Consider the following 26,020-nt stretch of genomic DNA (forward strand, 5'->3'; position numbering starts at 1 on the left):
ACGTGAACGACATCCTCCAAACCCAAGGTTTGGCTTTAAGTATTTTCTGGCCATAGATAGACTGTAAAATCCAGGGCACAGAGATTGGCGAAGTTCCTTAGGGACCTTGGAAGGGAGCTATTCAATTAGCTTGACTTCTTCACTAGGCTTTTAAATGCTACCGGGAATGATGACGGGAGCAGGTTGAATCCCAGGAGCTCAGGGCCGCCACCGCAGTGCCAAGCGCATAAGCAGCAAGATCAAGAGGCAGACGGAAACCCGCGTGGGGATGGGCGGGGAGGTGGGGGGGAAAAAGGCAGGCTGGCTTTCTTCCCCACATTTCCTGTAGCATTTAAGGGGCTTCAAAAGACGTGCAAAACTATAAATCAGCGGTGGCACCGTAATCAAACAAATTAAACATATAGTGGAGGCAAGGTTAAGATTTAGGGTGCTGGAGTTTTGAAAATGCTAGGGAAAAAGGCCGGTGAAGGGGGACTTATTTCTGGGTAAAAATGGGCAGGAAGACTCTCTTAGATAATGTTTACAAGATATTTAGATGGAGAACTTCACATGCCACGAAGTTAGAAGGGAGATACTGCTTTAAGATAAGCAAAGATCCTCCGGGAAAAATACCCTGGAAAAGACAGCGGGGGTTTCTTTTCTCCACCCCAGAAATCTCTACTGTAACCCCCTTTGTGTTTAATAAGCGGTCAGGAATTGCCCGGGATCAAGAGCTAAATTATTGTGCGATCAAAAGCTAGCCCTGAAGGAGTTATGCAAATACCCCGCGGACCTCTGCTCTCTCGTGTACTGCGAAAAACTAGCAACTCGTAGTTTGCACCTCGTGTATTGTGTCTCCTGTAGGCTTAAACCGAGGTGTGTAAATTGGTAACCTTGTTGCCCAAGGAACTAAAGGCCTTTGATGTACAGAGTCTGGGGGAAGAGGAAGGGGTTATTTGATATCGGAATTTAAAGGGAGATTGTCATTTAAGGAGAATAAGATCAAATCTGCATGTAAATACCACCTACTTCTGGATTGGGGCAGTGCCTGTAACTAGAGCTGTCTGCAACTAAAAGGTTTGGGAGCTGTTGTTGTTTTAAACAACAACAATAGAGTAATATGAGAGTATGAAAACAGTACTCCGTTCCCACTTCGTTGTTTCCACCTTTGATTTTCGGCGACAACGATATTACTGCTGCCTTCTATGCGTCCTGCCGCCAGTGCTTTCAGGACCAAGGAGAGCTCCCCGGCCCTCTCTTGCTCTCAATTCAATCTTGCCAGTTTTGCCAGAGGCTGTCTCTTCCCTCTCACAGAGACAGGGAGAAGGGAGGGAGGGAAGGAGGGAGGGAGGGAGGGAGAGGAGGAGTGAAGTGGGTTAGGGATGGGGTGGGGTGAGGCTGGGAGGGAGATGAATGTGGCAGGTTTTTGCTATAGAGACTTAGGAAACTAAACGAAAAATCATTTGATCTTCGAAAATAGGCTCATATATGAACCCACTATAAATACGTTTAAGAAAATAATATGGCAAGGGGAAAGAAGAAGAAGAATTCAAAAGAGGAGGCTAGATATGGCATGGAAACGATTTACCATTTGGAACCGACATAAATCCATAGGCCTTGTACAAATGATAGAGACAATAATAGAAGTCTTCCCTGCCCCCCCCGCCCCCAGTTAATATCCTATCTTGTTGGTAAAATGATGTATTATATTACAGTGGTGTCATTTCACCGTCAGGCTAGTCAACGTATCTTTCTTTATGCTATGTTAATTAAGGCCCCTGCGAATTTTAAGTGTGATGGGTTCCTGGCATTTGCTTTAAAGGCGGGAAAGTCGGTTTTAAATTCAAGCATTTGCTTACAAGCACACTGGAAGTGATTAATGCCTCTGTCTCTTGCTATCTCTTTCTCCGAAGAATTCAGTTTCATAATCCGATAAAGTAAAAATGAATGCAAATCAAAGGGGTTGAAGTGCTAGACCACATGCTATCTTAATTTTCTCGAAGACAGCAGCATCTACCGCTTCAAAAAAAGTTAATTGATTTTTTAAAAATGCTACCGTTAATACTCTCCTGGAGTCTAAACATTATTTTCAAGATATTTTGAATAGTCAAAAAGGTACTATCCGGCATCCTGATACTGCTGGATGCCACTAGTCAAACAAGGTGGGATTTTATGTATGCATGTATGGATGGATTTCTTTATTGCTCAAAAGACTTGCCAGACTTCTGAACTGCAGAATGCATCTGTTTCTGGATATCTACTGAGACCGGGAGAGGTTATTTTGAAGTGGAGTGGTGTCACAGAAAGTATGAATTGAAGCTGCTTTCATTCACTCGCTCACTCCCGCTACTTATTCCCTTTAAAATACGTGTTTTGGATTAAGTGTTCTGGCATTTCAGCTTTATATAGTATATTTCTTCTACAACAGGGATTAATTTTCTCACTTTCTAAATCAGGTCAATCAAATTCAGAAAGAGAAATTACACCTAAGCAAACAGAACTTCGCTGAGAATTCTATTTACAATTCATATACACATTCCCGTCATTTTTTTAAACCCAAGAAACAGTCAATACCCCAAATCTTGAGCCGGGAGATGACTTTGCTGGCAGAGATGGTGGCACTAGTTACATCTATCTATCTATCTATCTATCTATCTATCTATCTATCTATCTATCTATCTATCTATCTATCTATCTATCTATCTATCTATCTATCTATCTATCTATCTATCTATCTATCTATCTATCTATCTATCTATCTATCTATCTATCTATCTATCTATCTATCTATCTATCTATCTATCTATAAACAGCCTTTCACTTCTTAATCTGAAACGCAAAGCCTTCAGAGGCCACGTAGATTCATGAACCAGCTATTATTGCCGATTGCCGGGGTCCAGGAAGTGTTCATCATGACCAACCCATGTCTCTCATTAAGACCTGAATTCAAGGCAAGCTGCTGTCCAAGCGGCAGACCCTTTACAATGCTTCTCAGAGCTCATCCCCGCTGTGTTCAAAGGGACTTACTCGCAGGTAAGTGTGTATGGGATGACAGCATCAGCCAAAATTTGTGGTCCTTAAGGGAGGTCTGGCACGTCGTTAGAATGCCCTATTTCCCCCCTGCTTCCTGTCAAAAATGGGACACACACCCCCTTCCCACAGATCCACCAGTCAAGATCCTCTGGATGAAAAATCTTTCAGGCAGGCTGGATTGGAACTGATTAACATCCCATGCTGGGAGAGAAAGAGGTTGGGGGAAAATAAGGAAGAGGATGAGGGGTGACAAGCACAGACTTATCCCGAGATGAAAGGGCCAGCCAGGCGTTTTGGAATCCGCGGGAAAAAAGACCCATAAGGAGATCTTCAAGAACCGAGAGAAGGGCAGATTTGTCAGAAGGGCCCGCATTGAGAAACAGGAGCCAGCTCCTATTCGCCTTTCCTCGTGGCCCATTCACTTAAACGAGCCATTCACTTAAAGGCTATTACCGGCGAATTAATAAATTACACAGTGAATTATTAAATCCGGATAATTACAAGGAATAAGTAAGTAATCATTCGTTATCTCAGCTAATTACCACGGGTCACTGTGAGCTGGAATGTGAAACCCTCCTCGGGAAATGAAATTAACTTTGCACAGCGAGGCGTTGCTTGACATCTTGAGTCTGTAGGCGCACAGCAGCTCCCCGGTGAACCGGGGCTTTCTATTTAACTTGGAGAGAATGGAAATAAAATTAAGTGGTGGTAATAGGAAGCTGCTTAGAAAGTCAAAACGGAGAGGAGAAAGCCATCCAGCCAGAGAATTCCGCCCTTAAAAAAAACACACAGCTATCTAGAGACACAGAAATTTTCAGGACTCGCATTCACATTTCTATACCAGACCTTCGGTACCTAAGCGAACTCTTGCAAAGAAGGTAGTATGTGGTTGGTCAAATCTTTGATCCCATGTTGAAAGAAAGATGACACGGAGAGCCAAGACCCAGGCCTACGGAAAGTCCTGCAAAAGGGCAAAGCTCGCGGAAGTGGGGAGGTTCAGGGAACCCTTGCGCACTTTGTTTTGAAGACAATAAGCGCATTCATCTCTTAACTGCAGAGTCCTAATTAGGCAGCAGCCTCGCCTTTTCTGTTGATCTTTTGCCGAATGTCGCCCAGAGCTAATGTCGGGATCTCCCCCCTCCTCCATTATTTTGGCCTAACCTCAGTCTTTTTATATCATTTAATTTTGTCCTGTTTTGTCTTATGTTCGCGCCTCTTTGGTAGAGGGCTCATGCAAAGCGTCCCTTAGGCTATTTCCTCCCCTTTTCCCTTCCTCGCCTCTGTTTAATCCTTCAGCATATAAAAGAAACTGTTAATCACATATTGAAGAAGAATTAAAATCCGAGGGCTTTTTTTTATCAGTTGTAATTAGGTGGACAGTCTTTCTCTCCTTTCCCGGCTCGAGCCTGGGATGATAATTAAAATTTAATGAAGCCAGGGACTAGAGGCAGCTTCGTCTGGGGACTGTGGAATAGAATATTTTAACTGTACACTTAGACCAAGTGTCTGGCTTCAAAGACGTGACTGCTTTTAATCTCGAATTAGAAAAGCCACAGCCCTGAAATTAAATATTAGAGGTCTTTTCGGTTCCTTTTCTTTCCTAACGTCGTGTCACCGAGGCGTTCCCCTTTATTGCCCAGTAATACACATACAAACACACGCATGCACACCTCTACTTCTCCAATTACGTTTGCTTTAATAATACATGCCTTTGATAGGGTACGGAATTCTGGTGCTTTGGATTTCTTTCCTTTCCTTTCCTTTTTTTTTAAATGGAGTTAATGCAATATTAATCGGCTGCGGCTGTTATAAGAATGCGCAGGGTTTTTTTTCAGGAACAAATCGATGACGGCTGGGGATGAGAAGAGCAAAAGAGAACCTCTCTCCTTGCGGTGTAATCTCGTTTTCAAACGCTCCCAAAGCTTTGGGTGAGTCAGATTGTCAGTTCTGTTTGTGTTTCCTTTGACGAGACGCCTGTTCGCGCGAAGGTAGAAAGAGGCGAGGCATCAGTGGGGCCTGGAGCTCACGCATAGGAAGCAGGGTGGGAGGGTGGATGGGAGGCAAGCCGGGAAAGGCAAGGGGAGCCTCGGCAGGCTTTCTCTGTGTTGCTGAACATGAATCGCAGGAAAACTGCCCCGTTTCCCGCGAAACAACAGCAAAGTCTCTGGAGGGGGAAAACGGCAGCTCCACCACTGGGAGAGATAGCAGGCATTCCCTACCCCACCACCCACCCACCCACAAGCCCTTCACCTCTAATGCATGCATGGGTAGCTTAAGGAACAGCCGCCTCGCCGTCCTCACATACCTGTTTCTTCCCAACAAACGTCCCTACGCCAGAGAGACTCTGGCCCTGCTGTTTCCAAATCAATCATCCAGAATTAAGAGCTATTTTAAGCCCATTGTGTTTTAATAATCACTGCTATTTAAATTCTAATATGACTCCACCATCTCCCTCCGAGGGAATGCTCTAGAGAGCAAACCACATAAATTATTCTTTTTTTTTTCCTCCAAGGGGCGGCGGCGAGGGCGGGGGGAGGCACGTTCCGCGGAGCTTCTCTGTTCTTGGGCCGGAGAAGCAGGACTTAATTGGCGTGCGAGTCCCTGAAAGAGGTCCAGTGGTGGTTAAAGACGTCTACTTTGGGGTGAAGATCACTAAACGGACTTATGGAATGAACTCCGTCAATTTTTTATTATTATTATTATTATTATTATTATTATTATTATTATTATTATTATTATTATTATTATTATTATTATTATTATTATTATTATTATTATTATTATTATTATTAATCTCTCCTTTCCTCCGAGGGGCTCAGGGCGAAAGAAAAGTTGTCCGCGCCGTTTTATCTTCAGAACATGAGGTAGGTTGAGCTGAAAGAGCGTGACTGGCCCAAGTTTACCCACTGAGCTTCACTGCCGAGTGGAGATTAGAACCCAGCTCTTCCCAGTTCTACCCCGGCATTCAAACTACGATGGCTTTTTTTTGTTTTTGGACCGACGTGGAGCGTTGGTCTATTTAGACCCTGTGACTTTGTCTAAAAGGCCAGTGCGATTCCTGTCGCCTTACTTTGGTTCCTTATTGTAAAGGTTTCTGGGCTGGCAGATGCTGAGCCCGTTCCCGTTGCCAGATTATTCTAACTGCTCAATTCTGCACATGTGTAGGGGGTGCCCAAAAACAAAGGACGCTGGAGAGCCGGTGCGGAAGGCAGTGCCGGAAGAGCCTTCGGCCCAAGGCCTTTTGGGGTGAACCACGGAGTGAGGTAAGAACGAGGTAACCTTTTCCTTCCTTTCCCTAACTAACCTACTAGGTAGGCAGCCAGGTAGAAAACAGCTAATATGTCATGATGTCAAGACCTTCCACTTAGCACTTACTCTTCTGGTGCCTATTGTCAAAGGGTGTCAGAAACGTCCCCAACACACCGTGTTAATCCCGCTCTATCACGTCTTACCCCTCGCCCTCCACCTCTAGAGTCTGATTTTAAATTAAACCAGGGAGCCCCGGGCAGGCTCCGCGTGAAGCAGGAGCGCACCCTGAGTTGCTGGGAAAGAACCACAACTGGAGATGCGGCCGTCCGCTTTAATGAGAAAAAAAGAACTTTTCCTCGGGCGTAACGGGGGAGAGATTGCAATCCGGCAAGGACTTGACTGCCTGTGAGGCGGTCGGGGCAGAGATCCATTTCTTGTCTCGTACCTATGGGTCCCGATTTCAATCAACAGAACCATGTGCTGTGACTGCTTCTACACAGCTAGTGTCACTACCGCAATGAGAACGGCGACCAGTACACAGCATACCGTTGAGTAGAGTTGGCAGCCCGCTCCCACCCCAAGCGTGCATAGGGTTGCTATTGTGGAGGATCGGTGAAATTCCGGTCGACAAGTATGACGCAACACGAGCAGCTTCTGTTTAGGGGAATCCCTCTAAATAGGAGGGTTCGATCTTTCGGAGAGAGAATGGCCCCATCCTACCTCTCCCGCTTTTAAACACAGTCACTTTCTCCCTTCTGTGAAACAACTAAGGGACGTAGGGTGAAAAGCCTCACTAAATTGTAACCCTCCAGCTAGGTTAACCCTCAGCCGAACAGTGAGCGAGGTCTACTCCAGAAGTCAATTGTTTGGGGCTGGTATTTTAAAAGCCCTCTTTAAGATCACCACATGTCGCCAGTTCTGTTAACGAAGGCGACAGATTCAGAAAATCAAAAGTGGAGGCGAAGTGGCCGCTTCTTACACAAGGAGGTCAAACGAACTGGAAAACTTTTTCTCTCCTTTGGGAATGAAGTTTCTTTTGATGTCCACCCCACCATCCTGCAACTTTTAAGTATTTGTCACGAATCGAAGATACTGGGGAGTTGTAGGATGGCAGGAATGTTGCAATAATGCTTTGCAAAGTACTCCTCCAAGGCCAGACAACTAGATCCATCTCTATTATAAACGTGTTTGTAAGAGTATATTGCAATTATAACTCGAAGTCTGTAATCTGGTTGAAGTTAATGTAATAAGAGGGCGGTCTATTTTTTTTTTTTTTTTTTTGAAGTGCCAGTACTACATTTCAGCAGAACGCAGTCCTGAATAGAAAACCCATGTTCTGCAGTTCAGTTAAATAATGTGGCAACAAGAGTCATTGTTGTTTTTTGTTTCCACTTATATACCACTCCATAGTGCTAAAGCACTCTCTGGGCAGTTTACGACATAATTATGCAAATAACACTCTGCTCCGCCCCTACTAGGTAGGCAGCCAGGTAGAAAACAGCTAATATGTCACAATGTCAAGACCTTCCATTTAGCACTTACTCTATTGTTAAAGGGTGTCAGAAACGTCCCCAACACACCGTGTTAATCCTGCTCTATCACGTACTACCCCTCGCCCTCCACCTCTAGCGAGCTGAGTACTCATTTAACCAACTTCAGTAAAGTGTCTGAGGAAGATGGGTTTCCTTAGGCCTTCAGAACACAGTAAGATTTCAGTCCTTATTGGCCTTCCCAGGAAGTAAGGACTCTTGAATTCAGAGTACTGTATAGCCAAATCCCCGGGTGGTGATGCTGCCTCTCTCTGAGAAAAGCAAAAAGGCCAAAAAATGCAAGCAAGTTTTTGAGAATCACTGGTGTCTTCATTAAGCAAGATGTTACAAAAGAAAGGAGGGGATGGATGAGGTTTGATCTTAAATGCTCGTGCCTTGTGTCTTGAGGTGTAAAGGAGGAGAGAAGCTAGGCAAACAATCAAAGGGGCTGCCTAAGTGATGTGATGTTGTTACATTTCAGCCAGTGTAGCTAACAGAGTTCCTGGCAGTCGGAGGGTTAGAAAAGTACGGCTCTCCATCATAGGCAACGCAAGTTCCTGCGGTGAACTCATGAGCTGCTTTTATCCATTGTTTCTATTACGTTACTTGCAGGAGCATCTGCAGAAACGGTGGATTTGGGGAGAGGAAACTGCATCGAGCCATGTGTAGCATAATTCGTGTGCATAGAAGTGCCACCATAATACAGTGTGCCTCTTTGTGGACCTTAAAATAATACATCATTTGGGGATCGTCCCTCTTGGTGGCGGGGGGGCTTCACAGACACCAACGATTTACTCCTATAACAAGAGTGTCTGGCTCGGATTGTCGTAAATTAGTGGCCAGAAGGTTGCGTGCATACTCTCGTGCTGCAAAAGGGCTCTCCTCTCAAGCAAGAAGGGAGGCCCTGGTCTGCAAAATCAATTAATTGAGTCGCGGCTCCCTGCTCTTTAGCAAAGGCCGACAGACGGCCTTCGCCTTTTCAGCCAGAGCCAGCGCCTTCCTATTCGCCAAAGTATTGATTAGTCTTTGAACTGAAGCTTAAAATCAGTGCCTTTTAACTATTTCTGAGGAAATGAAGGATTTGAAGGATGGACTGAACGCCAGGCAATAGGGGTGGTGGTGGATTCTGTTCCTGGATTTTATGCGCCTTTGCTTGCCCCTGCAGTGTCTGGTTTTGTTGGAGACATCTGGTATCAAGACCTCTGGCAGCATCTGCGTACCTTGAAGCCACTTCCGCTCCTATTTCTGCAAATCCAAATTATCTGGGCAATATGAAGTCACGCCTTGACACTACATTACTGAGTCCGTCCAGCTCTGTGACTCTCAACTCTTGGTCGGGGTCTAGATTAGTCCACCTCCCGAAAGAGGTATTTGCTACCTTAATCTTTCTACCTGTAAAACGTCCTCACATAGAAGCGGACGTTGAAAGCAGAGATACTTGGGGGGGGGGGGGTTGTAACATAGCAACACCCAGACATCAGAACCACAAAAAAACCCAGGCGCCTTGAGTAAAATGGCTACTGCTTTTTAAAACAAAGGAGAAGGTCTAGCTGAGTTAAATTAGACAGACAATAGTTCGGCATTGCTTTTAAAAAAAGAAAACACGGAGAAGAGGTTAAAGTACAACCAGTAAACATTCTGGGTTTAGAAAAGGGTCACTCCTTTCCTGTTCGGGTTTCACAAAACCCCTGCCCGCAGAAAACGGACAAGGCAAAGACAGAGCAGTGGTGGTTACATAAGCGAAGCCGGACCTTATGCACACCGTGCGGAGCCCTCGGCCGCGGATGCTGCTTTGAGTGAGAAAAATCGATCGACGGTTAAAATGACCACGTGGTGGTAGAGTGGAGCGCTTAGTTTGGGCGGTAAGATGAGAGCAAAGAGGTCAAACTCTGCACTGTTTCCATAAAGATCGGGGATCTAAGTCCAGCGTGTGTTCTAGCTGTCCTACTCTTGAGGACACGACACAGCTAAGGTTAAACATTTCTTTTCCAAAGTAAGCTTGTGCTTTACTTTCCCGTTGAATCCATGGCGCTTATTAGTACGACTTCATGGGGAGGGGAGTGTTGTTCAATGAGGCTTACTCCCAGGTAAATGAGTTTAACTTAACCTGGATGAGGAGGTTGGGGTTACTGAATGAACAAGAGAGACCAGCCCACAGTAGAGGATTTCCCACTAAGAGCACAGAAAAGTTACACCGACTGCTAGATACTGTATGAATATTTTTCTCTCGTTTTCTCTTAATTCTGTTCCAGTTCCATCATCTATATATTCGTATACTTTCCAACCCATGGGCTCTCCTGGAGCTAGGGCAAAAATGTTCTGGGTTACAATGCAAAATCACCTGGAACCAGTGAATTTCTGAAGCAGTACCACAAGGGACGAACTGCAAGCTCTGTGGATATAGTTTTAAACTGGAAGCATCATGGAGATGTCTTTTCTCCCCCTCTCTATTTAAATTAGGGCAAGATTGGGCCACCACTGAGCCCTATGAAGATCCTTCAACAAGGCATGACTGTGCAGCTTGCGATCCTAGCCATGTTTACTCGGAACTTAAGTTACAATGCAGAAAGCAAGCAATACACTTGGAAGATAGCTCCAGGTAAGCATGGACTACATCTCCACCGTGATTTTGCTTTCAAAGCAACCTTAGAGTGCAAAGCTAGACATGGACACTCTCAAGTACACCCTATTGAGTTTTCCCACATTGTTGCAGTCCTAAACCTACTTACCTAGGGGCAAATCCCATTAAACTGAATAGGACTTGCTTCTGAGTAGACAGGCTTTATACTGTTACTGGGTTTAAGTGGGCAGCGACATCTTCCAGCCTTTTTCATAGTCTGCTAATTGCTGAGGTGAAAAAAAGGCAGCCTCCCTTGGTGTTTAATCATCTAGCACTGTTTTAGCTCTAGGATGGCAATATTCTTATTTATATGTTTTTCAGACTTCTTGCACTATCTAGAGTGCATTTATTTCTTCTGCTCTAGCAGCCTTAGACACTGTTAGTTAAACATCTATTACTTAGACACTGTTAGTTAAACATCTATCAACCCATTGGCTAGTTTTCTGGCCCTAAACATGGTATCCTTTAGGTTAGTGACTTTGGTGCAGCTGTCACCATAGGTCCTGTATTGGCAATATTTGAAAGGATTACTTCCTGGGGAAGTGTAGTGAGGCAATGAGGCTGTTGCTCATTCATCCAGAGAGAGGATGCTTGTTAGTTTCTCTGACACAGAGGAAGCTGACAACCGCATTTTTCAATTTGTTAGCACATTTAAGGTAACTGAAAAGAAATGGATATTTTAAAAATCACCTTAAATCTGAAAGAGCTGTGTTGTAGAATCAATACTGTTTTCACTACTGGCGTTACTATTTTGTCTGATTATTAGCAACAAATCTTATGACTGTTCTTGACTGTGTTTTACAGTGTTCCAAAATCAAATTGTATATCAAACATCCCAGGTAACCATAAGAAAGTAAAGTTTACTTTTCAACAGCAGTGAGATTTAAAAGAATTATGAGCTTGAGTTGTCAGTATGCTCTGTTAGAAGCAAATGCCCTGGAAACTCTGCAAAATGTAGAGGAAAGGGGGATGAATCATTAACCACACCACATTCTCAACACTTCAAAGCTGGTTAGCCTGCAGCTCTGTTCTTCCTTGAAGGTACAGTCAACCTCATCTGAAAGTTGCAACAGGGCGAGGATTGTCTAGATTGGTCAGTAGCCTCCAGCTGCTAGATCTTAGCTAGTCAGTAGTAGTCTCTAGATAGAATTATTCCACACTGTTTTTGAGAAGAGGACTAATAGGCTTAATTGTAATGGCTTGTCAAAATCCAGCACTAGGCCCATCCTTGCGATTTCTGGAATGAGAGGAAAAGTCTCTAAACTATGTGTCCTTAATCTAGCTTTCACCAGGTGCATTGGACTACAGCACCCATCTTCCCCAGCCAGTTGTCTGGAAAAAAGATAGGACTTGTAGTCCTTTGGAAGTCATCAGGTTGGAACAATTGCTGAGTCGTATATTTTCCTGCCCAAGTAATAATCACAAAGCCTAGATGTCTACAATTTGTGAACAGGTTAAAAGGAACAGCTTCCATTTGGAACTTGAATAAATTAGCATCTGAAGCAAACAGCAAACCCTCTTCTCTCATCTAGCTCAGGACTACACAGTGGGCAGGCTGGAGCTGTATGGAACTCCTTTTCCACCAACTTCTTTCCCCTTGGTTATTCTTGATGATGCTTTCTCTTGAGAAATGTTGCTAACAAGGACATTCTGCAGAAGGAATTATGTTGGAAGATTGGGGATGGGGGTGGCTTCTGCTGTCCCAAGTTTCCAAAGGAATCTGCTTAAATCAGAGGCAGCACTAGCAAAATATCAAGGACTGCTGGCTTCAGGAAAATCCACTGGGTTGGATATTTTCTCTGGGGCTGTCCTGCTACATAGGATTTCAGAGATATTCTCCCATATACTTCTTCCAGTTTCTGCTTTGCAGAGGAGAATTAGGTAATAGGAGAGGGATATTCTGGTTTGAAGAGATTCTATGGGGCAGTGTCCCTTTCTCCTTTAACAAGATCTGTGGAAAGTACCAGCAACCTGTAACATGGAAGTTAACAATCAAAGCATAATTTCCTGAAGGGAGAAGAGTAGGAAGCCACACTCCCGGGAGATGTTGCCATGCCCCCAAACAATTTCTCCCCTTGGAAGGAGGTGTGTTTGCAAACCCAGTGGGGGTGAGATAGTGTTCTGTGTGTTTGTGTGTGGCCAGCAGAGGGAGCAAAAAACAGTCTCTGCGGTGGGAGAGGAGCCGGATGTGTGCATCCTTCCTCCAAGGTGCACGTGAGCCAGGGGTGAGGAAGAGTATTTTCCTTGGCTTGCAACGTGACCTGTTTATTCAATTTCCAAACTGGCATAAGAAGAGAAAAGAACTCGGCAGCACACCTAGCTGAATTTCGTGCAGCTTTCTCTTAGGGTTCTCTGTGGTGACCTCCAGAAAATGTTATTCAGTTCTGTTCCCACCAGCATGAATTTAGGATTCCAGACTCATTGTCCGTACTAAAAGCTCCTTCCCAGGACATTCTTCCCCCACCTGATGGTAACTTTAATGGGCCTTTCTCTTCTTTGCACAGCACACCTTTCCTGTCACGTATATTTGCTGCCCAGAGCACATGCAGAACAGGAACAAGAAGCCTATAGAGGCAGACTGACCTACGGAGAGCCTCTGACCTTATCAGCAAGTACAAAAGCTGGGAGACCATGTGCCGTCTCTGGCAGAGCAGCTTGGCGGCTCTTTATTTGTTAGAGAAGTGTGCTAATAACACAAGAACAATAGGACTGCCGGTCTTCTTCCTAGCAAGTGGGAGACAGAGGAGTTAGAATTTCTAAAGCAAGCAAGCATTTCCATATATTAGAACTCCAATAAGATTTTGACTATAAATGGATTCTACTGCCCAATAGCTACAGACTGGATCACTTAACAATAGGAGGGGAGGGTATGTAGAAAATGATAGGAACTTTGCCTCAATGAGTCTGGGAGGTGAGATGGCAGACTTTGAGTTCACGTTTACAACTCCATACTTGTCTTAACAAGTTTGAAATATTAAGTAATTTGTTGGAAGTCTCTCCCTTTAGCTCCAATGAGGCTCCCGATCATTGGATACTCAGCCTTCTAGAAGTTTATAAAATTTCATTACTTAATTTTCATTAAGGAAGATGTCGTCTATATGAAAAGGAGAAAATCAACTCATTTGATTTATTATTTATTTCATAGTCTCAGTTCTGGTATTGGACTAACATTCATCAGTTGCCCTTGCAGAACGAAGAGCAGGTGTTTGGATATCTCTTTGAGCAACAGAGGTACTCTGAGTGGTTCTCATCATTTTGAACCACCAGATGTTTTTGACTTCAACTCCCAAAAGCATTGGCCAAGATGGGCAATGGCTCAGGATTCTTGTAGTTGAAATCTAAAAACATCTGGAGAGCTAAAGGTCAAGGACCGCTATTCGACTTTGGATAGTGAGTGAGTTCAAGTTCTTTGCTAGGAAACCTGTCCAGGCTGGGCAAAATATATACAGTACAAGGAATACAGAATCATGCTTTTAAAAGAATCCACCAGCTTCCAAGATTCTCCCAAGGTAGAAAGTGAACTATGTCCTCTGAAGATGCCAGCCACAGAGACTGTGGAAACGTTAGGAAGAACAAACTTCAGAACACGGCCAAAAACCCACAACAACCACCATTCCCTAATTTATTCAGAAGTAGCTTGGCTGCTTTTTAGCCTTCTCTCCATTCAGAAAGAACCCTTAGGGGCCGGGAGGGGAACAAGAGAATTACAAAACCGCTACCCTGTTGTTAAGGGCCTTAAGCTGCTATCTGAGGAAAAGACAAACCCCTGCAGTTGGAGGTGGATTTTGTACCCACCTATTGCACCTTTAGCTCGGAAATGCACTATCCACTATGCAAAGTGCTTTAACGTCCTTACAGCCTGCTAGCTAGAGGACAAGCCTGCGACTGATCATCATTAGCTCAAGGCCACGTGCTGAGCTTATTAGGAAAATCTTAGGCAAACTCCCCGGCCTGCCCTCCTCAGCAAGCTCTGACGGAAGTGGATCCGAATTAAGGAAGGGTACGAAGGAATCAAAGCAAGGAGGCTGGACCCCAAGGCAGAGGGAGCCTATAGGCATGGATTGAGGACGGACACAAGACGGACTCGAGAGCAGCGAGCAAGGCGAGCAGCCATGGCCCTTCCGGCCCCTCTCCGTCCTCTGGCTGCCCCCACCGCCGGGCTCAAGGTCCCCTCTCCCCTCCTCCTCCACCGCAGCCTCCCATCTGTCGCGGCTCCCCTCCTCCGGCCGGCGTGCTCACCCTCCGGCCGCTCTCATTGTCTGCGTGTCTCTCGCCGTAATATTTATGGCTCCACCCCCCGCGTGACTTTTAGCTCCGAAATGCCACGCGGTGTCTACCCAGTTCGGTTGCGGCTCTATTAATCATCTCCACAAGGACTGCCAACAGGCAAGGCGCTCTCTCTCTTCGCTTTTCAGTTTATACAGAACAGAATCATTTACATAAAGTCCTTAAGGCAAATAACTGTTGGGGCTCTAATTTATATCTGATCGAAAATTAGCCGTCATTATGCGCTCCATTAGCAGCGTCTTTAATGTGCTTCTAAGCACCATTTGTCAAGCGGCTTGTTAATATCCTTCAAGTCTTTAAAGTTGAGAGCTCATTAAAGAGTGCGCTCTGTTATTGATGTAATTTAGATGAGTTTGGAAGAGCAAGTGCGCCATGCCTTGAATGGACAACCTAGAAGAACAAGGGACGGGGCGGGGGGGGGGAGAAGAGAAATGTTGGCTTGGTTACAAAGGAAAAGAGGGTTGCTGGAGTCTGGCGCGTCGGCAACGGCGCAGAAGTGCCCGGGTCCGCCTTGCTCAGAACCTCTGTTGCTGAGAAGCTGGGAGTGATCCTGAAGGCGCTGCTTCATACGGCAGCGGAGGAGAAGTTGACGAGAGAGGCTGCCACCGCCCCCAATCATCCTCCACCAGTCAAGTCCAGCGCAGGCATCCCGATAGGGGGAGCCTACCCAAGCTAACGCGAGGCGCACCCGACACCCCGTTCACTGCCCTACCTCGATTCAAAGCGGTTCACAGCGCGATCTTACTCCCGCTCACTCAGAAGGCAGTCCCGCGGAGCTTCAAGGGCGCATTTCTCCCGCGCAGCCTTTTTTTGGGGGGGGGGGTGTTAATATTTGACGGGGACATGATGGGCTGTGTGTGAGAGCTGTTAAGATCTGGGAGAGATCTCAGACCGATGAAAGAGGCGAAAAAGAGACAGGGTCCGATGTGGGTAAACGTAGAAAGTAGTATTTTTTTTAAATCCGAGGTGATTAATGCCAGGATGCTGCTGTTGTATTCGTTATGCATCGCCATCTGCGTGCATGCCCCGAGGACCTTACAATCTAAAATACTCCATAGAGGAAAGAGGAAAGAGAACGGCGGGAAGGGGGTACAAGGCTCAACCGGGAAGCCGTAGAAGGGTGCAAAAGTTAAAACACGAGGCAGTGATCGTGCGTTAGGAACCTCACCCGTCTTGCCCACCAGAGTAAAAGATCAGAGGAAACTAGTCACCGGAATCCTCCGGCACCTGCCTCGTCTAGTTAGGGAGTCTTCCCGCGGAGAGCCTCGTACGTCCCTCCTCCTTCACCGCCCCTCCATTAGTGGGGAGGGAGGATTCAACACGAAACCCGGAGCGTGGGGTATTTAGGGGTGGGGGAGGGGGACAGCACATCCAAGCGCAGCTGAACCTAATTTGACGGAGGTACAGTAAGCCCGCTTAATTATGTACATATTATTACATTATCTATCAACCATTCCATCAGAAGAGCATCAAGGGCAATAAATTACCCGTTATTTATCTAAAAATCCATATATTCTGTCATCTTTTTTTCCTGGAGGATATTATGTTAGTGAAAGATAATAAAGAAAAGCCCATTAGCCCGGGCATTAAATTGTCACTGAGTGCAACAAGCATTTCACTAGCGCAGATAAATAAGAGAAATCTGCATACCGCCTCCGGGCCCCCCCTCCGTGGCTCGCCATTAAGCGCTCCAGCCCTTCAGTTTAGGGCGTAGAAGGGGAAGGGTAGCTCTCAGCCAGGCAGGGAGGAAGGCGGGGAGGGAAGTGGAGAGGAAATCCTAGCTGGCTTAGCAGTGGGAACGATGAAAAGCCTAAAGATTAAAAGTTTTTTTTTTTAAAAAAGGTGTCTTGCTTTTGACTGATTAAATGGTTATCTATTTATCAGCTCCTCCTTTAAAAAGTTAGCACGTGTTAGCCAGATCTCACATGAAAGTCCAGGCACCCCGCTCCTTGCATCCTTATACAGTACATTCCAATCCGGCTCCCCTGCTTCCCCGCCGCCCCCCCCCCGGTGGGATCTGAATGCCGTCTCCTGGGTAAGTTGAGTGACATGTTCGTCAGCCCTAGGCTAGGCCAGGGATGTCACCGAGACTTCCTTCCCGGTCTCCGTGTTCAAGACTGCGCTGGGATCACAGTAGTCTTGTTTACTTGCCTTCCGAATTAAAAAAAAAAAAACACGCACATTCCCATTCTTCCCAGTTAATAGAATAATAGACCGGAGCTCAGCAAGGGATTAAGCCTACTCTTCAGCAATTTTTAATTTTTTGTTTTTGTTTTTTTGGGTTGTTAAACCGACAGATCAATTCGCCAGGATCCACTCAGATACTATTCAGCCTCTCCAAAGGAGCCTTAAACGATCTGGGGCGTTGGTTGAAAAATCTAACTGAGAAGAGACGCCAACAGAGCCATCAGGATGAAGATGAGTCAACTTCGGTAATTCTGTCTTTCGCCCTTCTCTTCGTCTACGCCGGCACTTTCCGCGTAGCAAGCCCGTGTGGGGCGACCATGAGTCAGGTCTCTATCTGGCCCCCTCCAACAGCCCAGGGATTTCTACCCTCTTTAACCCCCCCACCTCCCCCGTCCGCCTTTTCCCTCTGATTTTGGCACAGGGTTCGGTTTCCCGTGAGGCCGTGCAAGGCAGCGAACGGAAAAGAAGGGCCCCTCTTAATCAGATCAATTTAAGGACATATTGAGGTCATATAACCGCGTACATAATCTCAAGTGCTCGGCCTAACAGGCGGCGGGGATCCGGGCCCCCGTTTTATTGTTGGTCGGCGCCTCCTGCGCGGCTCTATTTTACAGGATTCCTCCGGGCTAAAGTAATAAAGCGGGTAATTAGAATGCTAAAGACAGATGTAAATAACGGGAATGAGAGCGCGCTGACAGATGAGCGCCGAGGTCAGGGGGAGGCAGGCAGGCAGCCCGCGTGGTGGCAATGACACGGTGCCAGTGGCCCGAGGCGACGGAGTTGGGGGACAGCAGGCCCTCGGAGGAGAAGAGGAAGAGAAGGCCGAGGGAGGAAACCGGCTCCATTGTTAGCAAGGAGGCGGCGAGAGGCGCCTCCCCGCTGGTTCAGAGCTCGCCGCAGACGCGCCAAGACATTTTTTTTTATTTTTTTACTTTGGGGGCTCGTTTCCCCTCAGTTTCTGGGCAAAAAAAAAAAAAAAAAAAAAAAAAAGGCCAGGCAGCCTTTCGACCCATCGCCAGAGCGGCTGCGGTGGTGGGGGACGACGACAAGGGAGTCCAGTTTCGTCAAAGGAGTTTCCTTTCGGCGCGCCTCTGCAGCTCTGCTCTCCCGGTCAGGACATCTGAGGGGAAAGAAGAGCCCCTCATGCGCACCGGCAGACGGAAAAGGCGCGCGGAAGGCCTCGGCGGGAAGGCTTCCGTGACCGCCTTGAAGGAAAATGTGTATTTCCTTTCCACCCCCTCTCATTAAAATTACCTGGCTTCGGAAGGAGCATCCGGGTTGGGAAGCAAGGGCCTTCACCGCCAGCTGCAGGGACTCCTTTCCTTTGGCGTTGGGATCACTTCCCACTTCTGTTTACACAGCAAAAGAAATGGGTGGGGGTGGGGGAGCGCTGAGGGCAGAAGGCTAGAGGAAGGTGAAGGTTGTGGGCAAGTCTGGGTGGCGGATCGTTTGGATGTAAATTGTGCTTTGGACAGGGCCAGAGCTGGATGGGTGTGTGGCTCCTTCTGGTTTTATGGGCTTTGCAACATGTCAAGGCTCCCTAAAATTACCCCTTCCCTTATTTTGGCTTAATCCCTGGACCTTGGCCACTGGTATACACACTTCCCAAAATTAATCCCTGTGCCAAAAATGGCAACTCATAATACCTTTGCCCTGTTAGATCTGTCGCATGCCGGCCTTGATTGCCACTCGCTGTTGAGAAGGCCAGCCTGGCCCACACCCTCTCCCAAGTCCTGAGACTCAAGGCAGGACAGCAAGCTAGGCCTTGCAACGTGAGAGGCAAGTCCATAAACTCACCATTCACCCGTACAGCACCAGTAAGGAGCCAGTTTACTAAGATGGTGTTATAACAGACTGAAGTGGAAATAGAAGTAGGAAAGTTGAGAGTGTTACAAGTAAATATTGGCTGAAATTCAATGGGCCTACAGTTAGGGTGGACCTATTAAATCAATAGGAATTTGTTGAGTCAACTCCTCCATAACTTCTATTGATTCAATTAAACTTTCTCCAGTTGTGACTTAATACTGGATTTTAGCCATTATTTTTACAATTTACTAGTTTTCTAACACTGTTTGTTTCCCAACACTTACTTCTGGCGTGTAACATGAATGCCACCCATTCTCAGAGGGGCTGGTAAGAAATCCAGTGTCATCCTTACAAAACTTCTGTAGTATCAGATTATTCAACTACAAATGAGAAACACGCTGATTTTGTAATTTGGCTGAGTTGAAGATGTCTGCAGTATTTTGTAATGGTATCAGGTATATAAGAAATGGGAATGATTTGTATGACCTTCAAGGGACGTGGTGGCGCTGCGGGCTAAACCGCAGAAGCCTGTGCTGCAGGGTCAGAAGACCAAGCAGTCGTAAGATCGAATCTGAGTTTCTGAGTTATTTCAATATTGTTATTATATTTGGTCATTTTAATCTCTCACACACAAATCCTTTGCTCTCTAGCCTGAATTGAGGAGGCCATAATGTCCAAAAAGACCTCAAAAATTGTTTTTGTTGGTGACATTTTACTTCTTTCACTACACCTCTTAGGGCAGAAATCATGTTAATACCATTAAAGGAAAGAGATTTCTTGTCATCATGGCTATGTGACTGAATCAATCAGAGATCATGTACCCAGTATGATAATGCCATGGTACTACATAGCTAGGGGGCATGGTGGCACTGTGGGCTAAACCGCAGAAGCCTGTGCTGCAGGGTCAGAAGACCAAGCAGTCGTAAGATCGAATCCACGCAACGGAGTGAGTGCCCGTCGCTTGTCCCAGCTCCCGCCAACCCAGCGGTTCGGAAGCATGCAAATGCAAGTAGATAAATAGGGACCACCTCAGTGGGAAGGTAACAGCGTTCCGTGTCTAAGTCGCACTGGCCATGTGACCATGGAAGATTGTCTTCGAACAAAACACTGGCTCTATGGCTTGGAAACGGGGATGAGCACCGCCCCCTAGAGTCGAACACGACTGGACAAAAATTGTCAAGGGGAACCTTTACCTTTACAAGTACAAGAGATGCTGCTACATGTTCTGATAAGTTGGGGTACCTTCATATTAAGAATAGTTAAGTATTCCTCAGTCCAGTTATTTGCAGCTGTTGGACTTAACCACCTTATATAGCTTATTTTTACACACTTTGCTTATCTTCTGTATACAGTAACTTATTATGTTCATTCCTTTTGTTTTATTTCCACTTCTTTACCTTTGAATGCCACTACATGGAATCATGTTTTAACAGTTTTTTGAAGGAATTGTTGCAGGTCAGAAGCAGGTGAAAGAGTACTAATGGATGCTCTTTTGTTCAAACCATTTTTCCTTACTAAATAACAGAATATTGATTGCTTTCAGCATCAGTCAAAATGCTGCAAAGATTCACCCAACCTACACACACACACACACACACACACACACACACAGAGAGAGAGAGAGAGAGAGAGAGAGAGAGAGAGAGAGAGAGCAAGCCATGGAGCATGGATTGGAACTCAGACACAGGTGGCTCACTCAGGGTATTAATTTCAGCCTCGTGACGCAGTGGTTAAACTGCAGTACTGCCGCCCAAACTCTGCTCATGACCTGCATTTGATCCCAGCAGATTCAGGTCACCGGCTCAAGGTTCACTCAGCCTTCCATCCTTCTGATGTTGATAAACTGAGTACCCAGCTCGTGGAGAGGGGGCAGTGTGTACCTTCATAATTACACTGTAAACTGCCCAAAGAGTGCTTTAAGTGCTATGGGGTGGTATATAAACCACATGCTTTCCTTTTTGCTTTTTATGCCAGGGATGATTTAGTCGGATCCCTGGCCAGAACACAGCACATATTTCTGGAAGCCACCCTGCACAGTTTGTATAAATAGTTAATAAAGTGTCCTTATGTTAATCCAGTTTATATGTCTGTTTGGCCTTTTTTTCTCCCTAGTGAGTGAGAAATGGATAGTGTAGCCTTATTGTATTTACTCAGGATTTAGTCCCATTGGCTTCCGCAGTGTAAGTGCACATAGGACTCTAACCTTTATTTGTAAATGGCATGACTTAGTTTTAACCTGGAGATTTTGAACTGAAGATATGTAATCAGCCATAAACTTCCCCTACCCTCAACAATTTTTAATCTCTGTGCCTTTTCCATTCAAGAGAACTAGTTAAAGTTATGATCTCTGCCAAAAGTGTAGGACAAGCATATTGAGTTGGCAGAGAAATGTCATTAAGGCTGTTTGTTTTCAGATGCAATGTTTTATGACTACTGTATGTTTTTGTGTTCCCTCTTTGTTTTAACAAGCATTGCAGTGTTGTTAGAAATATAAGAATCTTTTCCCTCATATTTATAGTTTTCTTAAATAATCTTTTCTCTTTGTATTCTAAATTATTTAAAATTAATTGTTAAATTTATGTCTTTACAGTTCAAGTGTTCATTTCATTGCTGATTTCACTTATTTTGTTGATTTGTTTTACATGTAGGCTATTTCACTGAGGGGAAAAAACTGACTAGCGAAAGCAACCATCCATGGCATTCTATATCTTGGATGCTCAGTGGTCATAGCCTGGGTCAGTGTGGTCTGACCCATTCTGAGAACCACTTCATACCGCAAATCAAACAGGAATAGCTGCCACTCAGTTTTCCCGTGACACAAATACATAGCTAGGCAATAGGCATTGAAGTGGTTAACATGATACTGAACGATGTGTCTTGTCAGAATAGACTACAGTAGACGGACAGTTTGCACCAACAGTGCACCTGTGCCCAGGAAGTAATGCAAGTGATACCTGTCCATGATTCTTTTCTGATGTCCCATTCATGTATTACTTCTTCCCATGCAGATGACTGAACTGTGATTGAGGCAGTGCACAGCTGACCTAACTGTGGCATGGTCCCAGTCACTTGGGGCAACTGAGCATGAGGTACAACCGTCCACCTATTCATACGTCCATGTGAAGTTGAGTAGATATTCAGTAGCTTGGAGAATCAAATGGCAACCAATTCTTTTCAAATAGTGTTAGCAATAAATGTGCTAGTCTATTTCAAAATGTGTTGACTGCAATTATATCTGTACATAATGTATTTGAATGTAATGACATTTGTGTAGTCTACATGCAGACAAAATACAGAGAGGCATACACTTCCACAAGAGCACTTTAACAATAGTTCTATAGAACCTGAACCACAAATGTGATGGGCATGGCAGCAGGAAGGAAAACAAATAAAAATAACTAGCTGTAGAGGTAAAATGTATTGCATAAACATCTGTAGTCTAATTTCATTTTACCAGCATACTTTCCTCTGTAAATCAGATAGTTTTTAGTCTTTTGGCTTGATTCATGATTGGAACCATAGTTTTCTTTTAGTACACAACACAGGGAGATCAGCACAAATCATTAGGCTGGAAAAATCAATCTGATTTTAAGTATTTTTATTAACAGAAGCCATAAAAATTAGGGCCAGTGTACAAATGTGAACTGGAAATTTTCAGATCTTAGTTGTAATAGCTTCTAAGTCTGAAGATTCCTTGTGAAGTCACAAAATCTGATTCAGCTGAGACATGATCTCCCATCTCCCATTTTATATTATTAACACCATTAGATCCCTTTTGTTAACAACGTAGGTGGACTCAAGTAGATGCATATTATGTATTGATGTTTTTCCTTAGGATAAAGCTGTTGATATAATAAAGCATGAAAAAACTGAGAATTAAGATTGCTTAGCAATATTCCAGGTGTTCAGAACAAACTTAAGAATGTTATTTGGTATAACTTCACAAATCTATATCCATTCTAGTGAGTAGCGTATACCACCTTCTTATGTTACAGTGATTTATTAAATTATGGATTCAACAGGTTATCCTACTTTTATTAGAATGTATGCTGGCCTTGGTGGCTGGAGTCAGGGGTCAGGAGTTTCATTCACCATTGTGCCAGAGCCAGCCTATGTGGTCTTGCACATGCTATACAATCCCAGAACACCCCAGAAGAAGGAAATGCATACTTCATGCCTAGAAAACCCTGGGAAAGGTCACCACAAGTTGGAATTAACTTGACAGAATACAATTATTATTATTTTACCTTGGCTTTTCCTGACCTGGTGCCTTCCAGTTGTACTGGACTACAACTCCCATTGCCTCTGTTCCCATAGCTAATCGGTATGTTTAGGAGCTCTATAATGTATCTGGAGGAACTTAGGTGGAGGGGAATGGATATATTGTACATTACTATGGAATATAAATCGGTTACTATGATCTAATGCATTTTATTTTGAAGCAAGAAAGAGAACAAAAGATAGAGCTAACAGCTAACCGATCTTTCGTTCATAAAACAATTATAGATCTCTTTGAACAATGGAGAGTGCTCGGGTAAAGATTTACATTTCTCCAGAGATTCTTTCATACCGCTTTCCTGTAAAGCATCTTTGACTCAAAGCGGTTCTTGCTACAGCTGTTCTAATTCTGTCTACTTAAATGCAACTTGCAACTATTTGATGCCCTTTTTGATGAAATGGAATTTCTCGGATGAAGACAGACACTAAACATAAGTAGTCAGGTTTTACACAGAGCAGTTGATACCTCATTTTTGTAGTAAAAATTGCCAGGGCTCCTGGGATTGTTTTATATTCATAAGAAGCCACCTTGCCAAAACAATAAATAAAAATAAATCTTTGACTTGATAATATTAACACTGTGCTTGTTCATTTACATTATAATGTCGATAGGGCTCACATAAATGAAAAGTTAGTCACACTAAATGCTAAACAAGAAAAGCTAATAAAAACTTGAAAGAAACTTGCTTTTCAGATGTCATATTTACCTTGAAGCAAAACAGCTGGATGATACCCAGCATTTATAGCAGTTATTTTAGCATTCTTTTATATCAAGGTGGCTGGTTACCATGGAGTGGGGTGGGGTCAAAAGGAAGCCTCTGGGACTTAAAGTGTGACATGTGGCAATGGACTGTTGTTCATTTTGAGGGGGGGGGGAAGCAATGCACAATGTTTCAAAATGGCACAATTTCAGAATGATACAGAAATAACACATCAAGCCTCCACACCAATGACAGGCAAGTATATCAGGGAGTAGAAGGTATAATTTAGTCTTCTCCTAACATGCTGTTTTCTGTATGGATACTTTTGCTGTTGTCCCAAATGAGGAAGAACATTCAAAATGCTAGGTCTTTTTCTGTTCTTTCATTTATTCACATTGTTGTTTCCTAGTATGAAAAAAGAAATCTATATTCAAAAATTTTAAAAGCCTTCATCCATCTTTGCTGTAAACTTATGATCTCCCACTAAATGTCCTTTCTGATTTAGCATAGAATTTCAATTATTTAAACAACTTTGCTGTCTGCTTTCTGTGTAAGTGGAAATTGTAGGTGCAGCATTTAGCTGTTCCCACACTTGCCAGGAATGACAACACAGTTTTGATTGCTCTTCTGTTTCAAGATGGGGCATACTTTTGCAGATGTGTTTTCTTTGTATTGCAATCAAAAATACAGGGGGAAAAATATAGCAATGAGAGTGCAATGAACACAAGAGTGCTATGAGGAAGCTATGTCAATTTAAGACAGCCAAATTTGTGAGAAAGTGCATTCCCAACAGATTATTTTCCTATATTTTTTGTTCAGGATTATGCAGCATCTGGCCAGGAAAAGAAGCACTTATCTTGTAGGCATATTTGATAAACTTATTGATAAAAGAGATCACCAGATCTAATCCCTAAATTTAGAACAGTCTTGCTTGGAGCTGTCTGGTTTCTGATTTCTAGCCTTGTTCATAGCCCTAGGTTGGTGTGCCACTTGCAGTTCTGCCCAGAAAAACCTAATACTGCACCTTTTGCCCTGGTAGTTCATGCACGGATGACATTTAGCCAATACTATGGCAACCGGTTCTAGGTATGACAGCTTTTGAAGATAGTCTGGAAATTTCATCTTCTGTAGAATATGTCTATGTACTTCTGGAGCCAGTTCATTCAAGGCCTGCCAATTGCACTGGCTGTCAGTGCATTTTGGAGCCCAGTTTAAAGTGTGGGATTTAACCTTTCAAAATCACCTATCACATATAAAACTGCCTGTACTTTAATGGCTGCAGCACATGCCCTTCCTACATGCTTGTCTTCAGCTACCTGGTGGACAGGCACAAAGAAAAAGTCCTTTTTTTTTTTTGCAGTGACCCTCTATTTGTGTAATGTATTACTAGTTGGGGCACATCAAGCCCCACAGAATCATAGAATAATAATTGAATTGGAAGGGGCTTGTAAGGCCATTGAATCCAACCCTCATCGTTCAAGGCTTTCAGAAAAGCCTTAAAGATTGATTTGTTTCTTCATGCAACTCTCTTATGTTTATTGCTTATAATTTTAACTGTCATTAATTATTGAATTATTGTATGTTTTGGGGCTGAATTGCTGTTTTACTCATCACCACTGTGGCCTGAATATAATTGATAGCCCCAACACAAGTAGACACGTTAAATAAATGGGATTTACAAAATGGTAAATCCAATTTACCCCAGAATAATCATTTAGTAATTGATTCAGAACCATTACTCCAGGTAGGACTGCTAATTAGATTTAGGTCTTTGTTATCATGATGGAGGTGGGTGGGTTGGCTTTTTGTGTTTTTACTTTGCTGGTTGAATAACAAGGGTCAAAGCTCTAAGAAGCCTAAAATATTGTAGATAAAAACAATAAATAACAGCTGAACACTGGCTGGAAGTCACTGATCAGTGACTCTAGCTTTTATCATATCTGCAAGTCAAACCTCCACATGTTAGAAAAAAATAATTTTGCAGAGGCTTGTAGCTGTCCTCATGGGATGTAGTTGCCTGACATTTTTTGATGAAGATCCAGAGGGCATAATATGACTTCCAGCAACTTAGCTTATACATATAAGTCTAATTAGATCTTACTTATTCAAAGGTAGTCTTAATTTGTAAGAATATGTCCTGATTTACAGTGAATACTGTATAGAATTAAAGTGAACAATAAAGCAATCACAAATCCTAATTAGAAAGAAGGAAATGCCAAGTATAAATATTAGGCTTTTATCACTATAGTGATGTGGAACAGATACTTGGGCAGAGACTATTCAGGATGAGTCTTAGTATTTAGCAATACTGTATGGACTTAAGATACCCTATACAGTATATTATAAAAGCA

The 26,020-nt window shown here is 44.0% G+C and overlaps 1 protein-coding gene across 2 annotated transcripts; it reads left to right on the forward strand.

The window, feature by feature from the left end:
- Positions 1 to 18: 18 nt before the first annotated feature.
- On the forward strand, positions 19 to 23,650 carry LOC110073606 (uncharacterized). 2 transcript variants are annotated; one of them, XR_013545876.1, is made up of 7 exons: positions 19 to 4,940; positions 5,525 to 5,876; positions 6,178 to 6,275; positions 8,956 to 9,157; positions 10,251 to 10,389; positions 11,693 to 17,129; positions 21,699 to 23,650. XR_013545876.1 is itself a non-coding variant. In XM_078394752.1 (7 exons), the coding sequence occupies exons 1-6, from the start codon at positions 4,858 to 4,860 to the stop codon at positions 17,081 to 17,083; spliced, it is 963 nt and encodes a 320-aa protein (XP_078250878.1). In that variant the 5' UTR covers positions 19 to 4,857; the 3' UTR covers positions 17,084 to 17,129; positions 21,699 to 23,650. The 2 variants fall into 2 exon arrangements, 1 of the variants encoding a protein (XP_078250878.1); XM_078394752.1 differs by having other exon boundaries at positions 16,995 to 17,129.
- Positions 23,651 to 26,020: the final 2,370 nt, after the last annotated feature.

Source organism: Pogona vitticeps, chromosome 5 (assembly GCF_051106095.1).
Source record: "Pogona vitticeps strain Pit_001003342236 chromosome 5, PviZW2.1, whole genome shotgun sequence".
NCBI lineage: Eukaryota > Metazoa > Chordata > Lepidosauria > Squamata > Agamidae > Pogona > Pogona vitticeps.

Excerpts from the sequence above, each read along its gene's own strand:
- LOC110073606 (XM_078394752.1), top strand. The coding sequence starts at position 4,858 with ATGACGGCTGGGGATGAGAAGAGCAAAAGAGAACCTCTCTCCTTGCGG. Across the intron at positions 6,276-8,955 it reads GGGGTGAACCACGGAGTGAG|TGTCTGGTTTTGTTGGAGAC; the intron begins GTAAGAACGAGG and ends TTGCCCCTGCAG. Across the intron at positions 9,158-10,250 it reads TAGTCCACCTCCCGAAAGAG|GGCAAGATTGGGCCACCACT; the intron begins GTATTTGCTACC and ends TATTTAAATTAG.